The sequence below is a fragment of the Triticum dicoccoides genome, chromosome 4B, assembly GCF_002162155.2.
Source record: "Triticum dicoccoides isolate Atlit2015 ecotype Zavitan chromosome 4B, WEW_v2.0, whole genome shotgun sequence".
NCBI lineage: Eukaryota > Viridiplantae > Streptophyta > Magnoliopsida > Poales > Poaceae > Triticum > Triticum dicoccoides.
Genome location: NC_041387.1, coordinates 258,269,284 through 258,282,021, shown reverse-complemented (window position 1 = coordinate 258,282,021; position 12,738 = coordinate 258,269,284). Strand labels below are relative to the sequence as shown.

Below are 12,738 nucleotides of genomic sequence, written 5' to 3'. Positions count from 1 at the left end.
CTAGCCATGTAGCATTGGATGCTAGCCAGATTGTGTGGACCTTTTTAGATATGGCATATGAGGCCAGCTATAGTAGACCTGACCCGGACTCATATGGTTGTTAGATTGGACAAACCTAACCATGAGACGAAGCGACTGGTCATCTGTTAGTCTCTAGTTCGACATGTGTTGTGTGTCGTAGACCTGAGGTCAACGCATGGACTCAGGGTGGTGACTGACCTGCTTCGGACAGATCAAATGTTGCTTCGTAACTTGGTAGTTATAAAAGTCGGGTTCAAGCTTGTCTATTTTCATGTCATGGGACATGGTCGAGGAAGATGGGATTTGCCACATGAATTATAAGATAACCCAATTTAAAGGTCGATTTCACATGACGAGAAAGAGGTCGACTGAAACAAGGATGACCGATTCGCCTTGAGCCCGACGACTTATATTGTGAGGCAAAAGGAGCAGAAGTGTCACATGTTATACAAGTTCGTCAAACTAGTCATTCACTTGGAGGTTGGTACGTTTTGATGGAAGCACCAAGGTGAAGCACAAGGAGGCATTTTCATAGTCAACTCCGCCTCGTTCGCGCTTGCCAATAGCAGAGCTGGATTTTTAGTTGGTTTTATTGTTAATTTTTCTATGCAAAATAAAATGTTAAATGAATGAAATATCTATGTCCTTTTATTTGGTAATAACTCCTGTTGTGTGGCGTCCGTCCGGCCAGCTATCCGTAGACATGTTACAACGTGCCACCAAACATTCGTCCAGTTGGTGATCCAAGTTGGAATTGCCCGCACCACCACGTCTACGGACCAGCCGGCTATCCACAGAAATGTTCAAATGTGGCAGCAAACATTCGTAGATTTGGTGATCCACGTTGGAGTTGCCCGCACCACCACGTCCCTCGTCCATTTGGTGATCCACGCCTTGAAGTTGACCACAGCAGGGAAACCACCTCTGCTCAGTCATAGTAGCCACACCAGGCGGCGGCAACAGCTCTTCTACATCAATCAGAAACCCTAGGCCTAACTACCATCATTATATGAACTGATATCAAGAGAGAGAAAATACAGTTAGCACAAACTCAAATCCTGAAAAGCCTCCTAGATTATTGTGACTACTCACATTATCGCTCAAATTACAATAGATAAATCTAATACACAAAAATTGGGCAACACCAATGTTCCAGCTGTTCTCTGGAATATCTATGTTCGAATTGGAGAAGTTATCATTGCAGAAGCTTCTGTACATGCCTCCTGCATATAACCTGATCAAGGTTCAAACAGGTGGCATATGGAGGCATGTTCTTTTGACAGGACCATACGTTTTTGCATGCCTTGGTTCGGCCTTCAGCAACTCAAGTTCCGTTGTTACCCTGTGAGACAACACTCAAGTTCCGTTGTTACCCTGTGAGACAACACCCAGTTGCCCAAATCAAATATTTGAAGCAGACAAAGTCCGTGCATAAAAATGAATGTAGGGTCACTATCCCAACCAGCCAACGATTATATCAGGTCAATCTTGCTCCACGCCCTTTGACAAGGCATTTTCTTCGTCCATCTTGTCCTTGGCCACATTGGCATTTACTTCCACTATGTTGTTCTCAATAGCCACTTCAGCAGTAGTTTCCACCATCTTGTCCTTAGCCTCATCAGCACTTTCTTCCCCCATCTTGTCTTCTCTAGTCACATTACCTTCATCCATCTTGTTTACTTCCTGCACCGTATCATCTTTTGACTCAACAGTATCTTCCTCTATCTTGTCATTGTTCACAGCATCAGTTGCCTCACCATTTTCTTTCTCTGTGCCATCCTTCGCATTATCCAAAACAATATCACCATTGCCAGTTTCAGGAGGGGCTGCATCAGCATTTGCATGGGGTGCATAATATTGCATGGATTGCATCTGTTGCAGAGAGATATGGAGGTTGGGTTGTCAATTTTTAAATGTGTCAAATATATGCCGCATAATTAAATTTTACCAAGCAAAGGCTCTACTAGAGAATGTAGTACTAAAGTACCTGGCGAAGATGTTCCAGTCTGAAGTTCACCAAGTGTCCAATATCTTCAACATCAGTAATATAATGAATATTTCCAGCTTCTCCCAAAGGTCGCTCTGTAAACGGAGTGCACTCTTCAAGATTTAACGCAAGCTTATCGGGCCTTTGGAGTAGAAGCTGGAATGTTGGCTGCAGTTCATAGCATTGTTCAAACAGAGAACAGCGGCAGAACACATATAAACCCAACCGAGCACGGGACATTGCCACAATAAGCCTTCTGACATCACGAAGATGACCCACAAATCGGGTCCGGACAAGAGACAATAAAATAAAATCATTTTGTTGACCCTGGAATTTGTCCACCGTAGTAACCTAAATAATACATATTGAAGTTAAGTTTCAGCACAAAATAGCTGCAAAATGATCAAATATTTGATTGGAAAATTCTGGATTGTAATAAAATAACCTTGCAAGGTGGCTCAATATTCCATGGCTTGCATCGTCTGCTGATAACATCACGAATAAGAAGCTTCTGACCATTGTAAGTGGTTAATATTGAAATCTTATTGGCAGGGTATCCAATCAGACGCATGTAAATATAGACACTAACAATATACTCAGCCTCCCCTTCATTCTGGTAGAACCAAGGAGAAGGAGCAGACTCGCCTCTGCCACGATAATCAGGAACATCAACCAGCTGATACTCGTAAGAGAACCCAGAATTAGCTTTATGGAATATAGCTTCCTCATGTACATAAGGCAGATCTCCCAGTTCTCTGTATCTCCAATTATAAAGCTGAGCAATACTAGGTCTGGCACGACCCTGAGCATTGAGTTCAATATAAGGGACACCAAGGCGAACAAACCTTGTGAAGAGACTCTGGTCCATGTGGCTGTACTTCTGAAAAGCCATGTTCTTCACGACAGGGGGTAACTGATGGTGATCACCAATTAAAATGCAACGTTTGAGACGAGCATAGCCATCTTCCTGCCGTTGCAGGAGAGTTGGTATAAAAGTCTCTATCTCCAATATCTGTGCACTTTCTTCCATCAGTAAATTGTCATATTTGAAACCCAATTGAAGAAAGTCTCTTCTCTTCAATGCTGCATGAGTACAAGTCATGGCAACAATCTTAGCTTGTTTAGTCATTAGATAATTTGCTCGCTCAGCTGTTGACTTCAGTAACTCAAAAGCCCTGCACTCTTCCAGCTCTTGGAATATCGTAGAAAGATGTTTGAAACATCCTTTGGCTGCATCCATATCTTTCTCAAAGGACTCACCAGTAAACACAGGCTGTTGGGTATCCGAAAAGAACTCGGAAAATGGAAAACGGTCTTTAACAAAAGAGGGATTCTCCTTATTTGGCACACAGGCAGCCAAGAATTGTTCCCAGCGGGCATAAACATGTAATAACCAAAAATATGCAGCATTTTCACATGTGTAGCTCACATCTTCAGGAAGATGAAGGGATCTTGCCAGTTTTGCAACTTCACCAAGCAGCTCTAGTCGCCGAACCAGCATAGCATTTACACGACCTTGACGGCTAAAATCAAGATCAGTTGCCAGTTCTTGCTCACCCTGACCAAGACGAAGAAGGTACCTAGCAGGCACATCCTTCTGAAGAAAGAGTTTACATCAGACAATCAGACGAAAAATAAACATGCAGCAAAACAAGTACACAGAGCACCCTATATGTTTTGATACATATATTTGATACATTCATCATCATGAAGTGTAACTCAAACTCCAGCAGTCAGAACACTTGGAATAAGTCAAGAATCAACAGTAGCACAACACTGCATCGACATGAGGCATACATAATCGTTTCATCTAGAAGCCCGCAAGGACCAAGAGATGATATCTATTCTTCTATTCAAACTTAGTTGATACAACATGTGTTCTATAGCAAGGTACAAAATTAGAATCTTGCACTTCGAAGTGATGGCTACTCAAGTAATTTCCAGTCATACATTGCAGCATCGATAGCTAGTAACTTCATCCATATTAAAGAACATCATTTTCAGATAAAACAACCACTGATTCGCACTATCTCTAAAAAGTACAAATATATGACAAGAGTTGAGACAATATTTGGTGCAGTGGCAATACCTGCATTATCTTCTCGAACAAATCATTCAAAGCTTGATTCGAATGGGTTATAATAAGTGTTCTTTGTGAAGGACAGTTATGATATAGAACATTTAATATCTGCACAGCTGTATCTGTTTTTCCCGTTCCAGGAGGACCAACAACCATCGTCAACCCAGGTTGAATACCAGATATTATAGCGCCGACCTACAAATCAAAATTTAAAGTCAAATCAGATATTCATTTATCTTCAAAGCAGCTGTTGGAGTGTTATTGGCTGCGCCACTTTCTGCAACTCGTAGTTACAAAACCTTATTTAATTTAAGTGATTCTTGTCGACGGATCGCTATCCATCAAACCCCTTCCTGAGATATGTTTCACACCCCTCTCCCTCTCCTTCTCCCTCTCTCTGTTGGAGCTGAATGACTCGCCTTCTCTCTCTCTGTTGTTTCTCACAACATGCACAAGTACACAAGCTGTTTCTGTGGTTTGCTGCCTCACACAGCCAAAGCCATCTCTATTGTTGATGCACTACAAGCTTACATTGTTCTACATATAGCATCTTCTTATATAGAGGTGTTAGGTCAGTGCTACAGTAGCCAACCTAGACAACTCATACCTAACAAGATCTGGAAACTACAGCTATTACAGCTCACCTTAGGGCATCTCCAGCCGTTGAGCCCCCCAGGAGGCATTTTTTTCGCCGCTTGGGGGGCTGCCGGCGAAAATTTTGTCCTGCAAACGAGAAAATCTCCAGCCGTTTCCTCCCCAAGCGAGGCTGTCGTCCTCGCCACCGTCCCGTCCGAAGCCGCGGGGCCGTCGAAGGCCGCTTCGCCTTCCAGCAGCGCGTCCATGCCGCCCGTAGTCCTGCTCCTCGCCTCCGCTGGCCCCGCCCGCGCCTGGCCGTTGGCATGCAGGAAGGCCGTCGTCGCATCGCGGCCACCGCGCCGCCGAGGACGACCACCTGAGCATGAGCGGCAACAGCCTCCCCTGCGCCCCCCTGCGCAGGCGCGCGCTGCCAGGACCGGCACGGCAGCCTGACCACCTCCTCGTGCCCTGCACCAGCCGCCCGGTGCTGGCCATGTCCCCGTCCCCGTCGCCATATCCCCGTCCTCGTCGCCCAAGGCCGGTGCTCTCCAACTCCGTGCGGGAGCCGGCTGGGGCGGGACAGCGAGGCGAGGGCGGTGGCGTGCCGGGCGCGGCGAGGCAAGGGCGGCGACGTGTCGGGCGCGGCGAGGCGAGGGATGGCGTTGGAGAAGGGTGCGTGGTGGAGGAGGAGCTCGGGCGGAGGAGGAGCTCGTCCACACCCGCGAGCAAGCCTCTCCTCACCCCGCTGGGGACAAGATGGTTAGGTGGTCGCCGCCGCCGCCGCGGGACGTCGAGCTTTTCCCCTCCCTGGGTGCCCACGACGCCGTCTCGCCGCAAGCCCAAGGCGGTCATCCAGGAGCCGGCCGCGGACGCCCAGGCCTCCGACGCCTCCGAGAGCCAGGGCGGCGAGGAAGGGGAGGAGGAAGGGGCGGCTCGCCGGAGCGAGGAGCAGGGGTGGGAGGAGAGAGAGTAGAGGAGCGAGGAGCAGGGGGCGGCGGGGCATGCGGGAGAGAGAGAGGAGAGAGCTTTGTCTTCTTTTGCATGCACAATGTGGTGGGCTGGTGGGCCTAGCGAGGAAAAAGGAGAGAGAGACTAGAGAGGCTGACAGTGGGCCTTTTGTAGTTAAATTATAGCGCCGGCGCCCCCAGCTGCTCCCTGGCGTGCTGGGTTTGCCTTGCGCGTGCCGGCCGTAACTTTCGTCAAAACCGGTGCAAAACTGGTTCCTGAGACCCCGAGTGGGTCGTTTTTTGCCCGCCGGCGTCTAAAAATGCGCCTGGGGAGGCTTCTTGAGGGCCTGGCTGGAGATGCCCTTATCGAATCTTCCCCAACTACCAAGTCCGACCAAAATATCCTAAAAGGGCTGCTACTACATGACATAAGGACTATCCTAACATTCTCTCCCTAATCCTTGTGTATCTACTCTCTCCCCCATAATCTTGTCATATGCACTTGCCAAAATCTTAACTCTTGCCTTGAATGACACCTTGTCATGTTGTACTAAGTGGCACGTACTAAAAATGTTCTCCCCCAATGACATATCTACAATGTTCAATTTGTTTCTACGAGGTGCATGCATGTGATAAGGGCTAAAGACACTGTATTTCTCACAAGAAATGCTTTTAAGGTATCCTGGTATGTTCTGTTTCAAGGATATGCACCACCGAAAATGATGGTTTAGCTTAAGTATCATCCTATCCTGCAGTATTCAGATAAAAAAGTTTTAGTTGAGGACCTAAAAAGTACCTGAGTGGGTGTAAACCTCACTGAGTTCTGGTTAGGTTTATCTTGAGGATATGGCACTGGGTCAGCAGGAATGTAAGTCTCCACCTTTAGTTTTTCTTTCTGAGACCCTTCATCATCAACCATGTTGTTCTTGCTTGCGGTATCAGAGGCATTTACATTGCCGGGTAGAGCATGACTTATTTCCCTCATTTTCTTGGACAACTTGATCCTAAAGGGAGGGCTTGGATGCATGTTTTCTGTACCATCAGTATTGATGAATGTGACCTTCAAATAATGTTGAGTTAGACCAAATAGATAGAAAAGAACATCCACCTCGAGGTAACTAGAATTGGATTACAGTAATTACCTGGAAAGCTGGAAAGCTTTGCACAACGTGGCTAGCATCAAGAAAAGTGTCCTTAAAATCTATAGTTTCCAGAAGATCAGGCATATTTATCCACTGTGCGGCAGAAGGATTTCCATAACCCAAGAATATGTTATGCAACCATTCAGGAACTACACATGTTTCATTCATTAGATCACGTATGGATTCTAGGATTGCTTTGAAATTATTTTCCTTGGGTTTCCTTCTCATTAGAATATTAAATGTCCCATAAACATTTTCTGCACCCTTCTCTGCTAACTCAGAAGCATCAATGTGATACTGTGCTGTATCTAAGGCAATTTTAACTGTACGAATCTCACCCTTTGGAGGTTTCCACTCATCCTTCTTTACCCTTCCTGTATAGTCATTCATGAGTCCCCCTTCCTCATCACGGATTTCAATCACCTCACAACCACGTACATGTTGCAATCCTAACCTTTCAGGCACAGTTGATTTTGCAGCCTCCTCGGGGCTAAGAGGTTCAAAAGATGGGCGGATTGACAACAAAAACAACACATCATGCTCTTTCAGAGCATCCCACTCAGATTTTATCTGTGATCTGTAGCTTGATATGCTAAAAGTAACATCAGCAGTTACAGCAGAAGGCTTAACCTCTCCAATGTTTGGTTGCTTCACTTGTGTGATCCTAAATTCTTTGATTGGAACAGCCATCCTGGACCATCCACGAAAGGAAGTGTCCCCCTCATTGTTGATGTAAGCATGTAGATGAGGAACAGCTTCCTGAATATCTTCACGAATTTCATATGTTGATTCAAGACGAAAGAGATTAAAATTCCTCAGCAAATAATCATGAAGTGTCAGAAATTGGAGATTGAGTTTTGGGAGGGCAAGACAGCCTTCTCCAGAATAATTGATGCTAGGAACAAGGCTCTCATCCCACATGATCTGTTCATTTGGATAAAGAGGAAGTGCATTAACTGCATCTTTCTGGGATTGACGCTTCTCAAAAAAAGCAACTAGGACCTCGATAAGGAAATCACGCCTTCCAGTCCATGGATCCTTCTCTGAAATTATTTTAAGCTGTTTATAGAAGATATTAGTACATCAAATGACTGTTTTCCAACTTTGTACGCATAACATGTCCAAGTCTAGCACTGATAAGCAATGAGAAATAAAGGAACTATGGAGTGTTTTTTACTTTTTAAAGCTAAATATATGCAAGCATCCACATTTTACTATGTCATTTAGTAGTGCATGCAAACAAGGTAATGGTTGCTGCCATGACGATGACTTCTCTGATCTACGTGTTCTTTACATTACGTTTACTTGATTGCAGTTGCCATTTAATCTGTAACGAATGATGAGGAACATGTATAAAGATGTTTTGTCCTTTTATCCGAGCAGTGGTCTTGTAGGTATGCATGCATTCCATCAGAACTTTCGCGTTAACACTGAACAGCACAACCCAAAAAATAGACCTTCAGTGACAAATAGCAAAAGAGGAAATATATCCAGCTTAAAACCATCTACAGTGCAAGGTGCTTGGAGAGGTGCTTGCAAAAATAGACCGGTTTTTGTTTAAGCACCGGTGCTTATTTGTAGAGGGCAGATGCTTAATTAGGCACCTCTGCAATAGAAATAAGCACTTGGTGCTTAAGAAAAAAACAGCCTATTTTATTAAGCACCTTGCGTTGTACATGGTCTAATGTATTTGAAGGGAATGATGCCCAGATAATATTTACAACTAACAGTCACAATCTGGTAGTTATTTTTAAAGAAACAAGAAGCACAGAGAAATGAAATGAACATATAAATTGCTCACCTTATTGCAAACCAGATCTTGCAGTTCCATATCTGACAAGACAAGCAGCTTCTTTGTTAAATCAGCACGCTTATGGATTGAACCAATATTACACAAGGCAAGGTCTCGCAACTGCATCAATCGACAAATGAAGAGAATTTTACTATTTGCCTTCAGCGATAACTAGTACCCACCGGCCACCCCTTCCCAAAATGGAGTCTTATGTTTGTCATAAGTGAAACCTTTTTATGTTGTGTTAGAACTAATCTTGTCATACACCAAAGAGATGCACGCTTGAGACGGAAAAAGTCAAATTGAGTTGGATGTTGAGGGACATCATGAAACCTTAGCCAAGAAGATATGATGGCATGGCATATGTCATCACTCAATAGTTATCCCTAACTATATATGAGTTGTCATCTACTTGGGTACGAGTTGTGCAATAGGTGAACTAGCTATGAGCTGTACCACTGTAGCAATGTTGGTTGCTGTAGCAGGCCGCTCGCTGTAACCCTGTCCCTACAGCCTCTACATAATGAGAGTCATGGGTGAGAGCTAGTAGCAACTGAGATATCTAATAAAGCTTCCCACTAGTAGTAGATGTGTGTGTGTGTGTATGTGTGTGTGTGTGTGTGTGAAGCACATCTCTTTAGAGAGTCCTGTGGAGAGCTAGAGAGAAGCTAGTGATTCTAACAATTGAGTTCTAACATGTTGGACCAAGTGTGTAGAAAAAAAATCTGCATCGATAATACCAAACCAATACCAATAGATACATCATGAAATATATTCTCAGTGTATTTATTTGGTATTATAGATATCAATATTTATTTCTACAAACTCGTCAAACTTTAAAAAGTAAGTCTTGCATTTTGGATGGAGGGAGTATTATCAAGGAAATCAGTGTAAAGAATTTGTAACAGCATAAATAATAAGGCAGACACCTTAGGCACTTGTTTGAATGCTAGCAGCTGAAAAGCTTGGAAACGAGAATAGTGAGCTTGCAAGACATCATCATCACTAAGCTGTGTCCCAGAATGATCGTTAATCTCAAAGCCTTCATAGAACTGAAGTAAGTCCACCAATTGTGCAAAAAGACGCCCCTTTTCATGAGCATAAAGCATGCTTAAGTGGCACTTGGCAACAACAGCAACATCAGCGATAAGCGGCCTTAGAAATCTGCATATTAAACAACATTAGTGGAGAACATATATACATAATTACTCCCTCCGTCCAAAAATACTTGTCATCAAAATGGACAAAAAGGGATGTATCTAGAACTAAAATACATCTAGATACATGCCCTTTTATTCATTTTGATGACAAGTATTTCCGGACGGAGGGAGTACAATATTACATACAGATTACATTATACATGGAAAATTAAATTTTGGCTAACACTGTCAGTTGCCAGCAAGGTTTAACAGAACCAAGATGTTTCACTTTATGAATGCAGTTAGATGTTGCTAGATAAAGAAAGGAAGTACCTTCACAAGAATGTAAAAGAAATACAAATGAACATGTTTATGTTATGTGCATGGTTAAAAAAGGGTGCAACGACCGAGGGGCCACCTGCCCTTGCTTGGCAGGACTTGGAGCTCTTCCCCCATGCCACGCCTCAAGGCTCCAAGGCATGGATGAGAAGAGAGAGGGAGACTAGAGAACTTCTAACTATTATTTCCTTGTCCAGATGCACATGCATGAATCTCCCAATGAAGAGACTTACCAAACAATCTTGGCAAACCAAGAAAAGCACCTCTTAGTGAGATCTAATCAAATAAGTAATGCAATTGTATCTCGAGTATGAAACCAAAAGGTGACAGTTCAATCTTATCTAATTAAAACAGCTGAACAGTACTGTAGTCTATAACAGTTTCATGGATATGAAAAGAGCAATCACGAATAGCAAATCACAAAATGATGTCTAGCTGTCACAATACATGGATAAAGACAACAGGAAGATTAACACCATAGACAAGAGTAAAATATCTGGAGTTACAAATGCTCGTGGTGGAAAGGATCATAACAACTTATGTGTATGACTTTATTTCATATGCATGGGGACTTTGAAATCTGTATTGTCAAAGGAGAGAGACAGTTATTCTGAAATAAATTACACCTGAGTCTAACTCAAATGGGACACCGTTTAAATTTAGTAACTTGAGAGATGAAAATCCCTAGGCCTCTAACACATAGATTGCACCTTAGTCCTTAACATAGATGCTATGTTTCATAAGGACCTGCAAGTCCGACCTAAATCAATCAGACCAAGTGAAGAAGGATGTTGAGTTCCCAGGTTCTTTGATCTAAGTGGAACACACTTGAAGGGCTGAATAACCTAGAGTGCAACTTGCTCGCATATACTAGTCAAAGATGCAGCTTGATGCTACCAGTGACAAAAGTGTACGCATACCTTCTCGTAGGAAGCTGGCTCAACATATCAATCAGAAATTCCATGAATCTTTCACAATACAAGACACTAGAATCATCAACCTGCCCACTAAGGGATTCATTAAAGACAGATTCTTCTCCACCATCTTGACTAGATAATATGACCTTTGAATCAAGAATCTACAAAAGTTTCATGGTGGGGGTTAAGCACAATCCATATGTAGAAACACCGTATTAGATTGGAACAGTTTTCAAGGTGTACCTCCAGGAATTCTTCCATTAGGTTCCTAAGGAATTTATTCTCGAGCATTTCTGAAGAATTACCAGTTTTCCCAGCCTTTTTCCCTTCCTTTGCTTCTTTTCTTTTAATTTTTGTCCACTTCTTAATCAATTCAGGATTAAGGCAAAGCTCCATCTGTAGATGTTTGAAACAATAAGGAACTACGAGAAGCACAAACAAGCTAGTCTGAGGGGAGAAAAACTTTGAATTACCTGAAGTCGTCCAAAAGAAAGAGTATGCCACAACTTTAAGCTTACTGCCTGGAGAATAGTCTCCCGGACAATTTCATCCTCCAAACTCTGCAGTAAAGCATGAGTTAGGGCCATGGAGAGCATGAGCAAATTAAACAACAAACAGTACATAAATGAGCAGCCTCCACACAGCCAATTTTGAAGTCATTAGAGCAGGGATTCATAATCTTAAACAACCAGTGCATATATAACAATTTGATAGAAAGTTATGAAGAAATACATGTCAAACAACATAGCAACCCACATTATGGTATTTGAAAGATAATCCTAATTTCCCTTCATTTTCATAGAGGCATCTACATGTGAGCGTGTAGTAAATACCTGAAATGCGTTTATCATAAACAAGAGGTAGTTTGTCTTCTCTGCCATACTAACATCCCTATCCTGCAGACAACATAAGGACAAGACAAAATTCAGAAAAAATGTGGGAAGATACCCATTTGTTCATTTGAAAAAACATAAACATAAGATTCAGCATGGAACTGAATAAGCAATAAAACTGTTTGCCTCACAGAAAGCACAAGTATGGAAAAAAGTAAGTAAACGGATACAGAGACCAATCAACCCATGGTTTACATTGAGTCTACAAAAAATCAACACCAAGCATCAGGAAAAACTTCAGTCCACAATTAACAGGTGCTCAGGGGACAAACACATCATTCCATACTACGAACTTCTCATGTTTTGTCAGGATATTCCACATTCCCAAGAACACTGAGAAAATACATTCTGGCCAGTGACTACTCACTAAATCTCATAAATGGAACACAATTCTGGTAGTTGCAGCACACAAAATGCAAGTTTGGTCCCACTGAGCCTATGACTACCTCTATTGGTTGCTACCAACCACTGAGCTCGTCCTAACAAAATCTCGCCCAGAGCAATCTGCTAAACATGGACCAAAACCGCCTTTGTTGAAAAAGTTCAGCCAAAAACTACTGAAAGTAGAGACACAAAGAAGAGAAACTAAATTTCATTGTTTTGCTAATTATGCTTCTCCAGCCTACAGAAGCTCTGTTTTACTAGAAATACATTCATAGGCGAAGCATAGTGAGCAAATGGACAAGTGCATCAAATTTTATTTTATTTTTGAGAGTGACAAGTGCATCAAATTGAACACACCTCTTCCTTTAGCTTGAGAACGCGCCATAGGAAGCCTTTGAACGCGTCCTTCCGGCCATGGAAGGATGTCCATGCCGCCACATTCTCTCGAAACTGCACACAAAATCCAAAACCATGTCAGACCCTACAAATAGCACAGAGAAATAAGGTACCATTGATTGGTA

The 12,738-nt window shown here is 43.0% G+C and overlaps 1 protein-coding gene across 1 annotated transcript in view; it reads right to left on the bottom strand.

Moving 5' to 3' along the window:
* Positions 1-1,014: 1,014 nt before the first annotated feature.
* LOC119295932 (RNA helicase aquarius-like) overlaps positions 1,015-12,738 on the bottom strand; it is a 12,703-nt gene continuing 979 nt past the window's right edge. The window contains exons 2-14 of the mRNA XM_037574355.1: positions 12,575-12,672; positions 11,774-11,836; positions 11,414-11,500; positions 11,184-11,336; positions 10,944-11,101; positions 9,475-9,709; positions 8,555-8,665; positions 6,754-7,812; positions 6,408-6,671; positions 4,098-4,283; positions 2,454-3,605; positions 2,009-2,359; positions 1,015-1,893 (exon numbers count right to left, since the gene is read on the bottom strand). Coding sequence (XP_037430252.1) covers positions 1,504-1,893; positions 2,009-2,359; positions 2,454-3,605; positions 4,098-4,283; positions 6,408-6,671; positions 6,754-7,812; positions 8,555-8,665; positions 9,475-9,709; positions 10,944-11,101; positions 11,184-11,336; positions 11,414-11,500; positions 11,774-11,836; positions 12,575-12,672 — 4,307 coding nt within the window. The 3' untranslated portion in view covers positions 1,015-1,503. The remainder of the gene's footprint in view (positions 1,894-2,008; positions 2,360-2,453; positions 3,606-4,097; positions 4,284-6,407; positions 6,672-6,753; positions 7,813-8,554; positions 8,666-9,474; positions 9,710-10,943; positions 11,102-11,183; positions 11,337-11,413; positions 11,501-11,773; positions 11,837-12,574; positions 12,673-12,738) is intronic.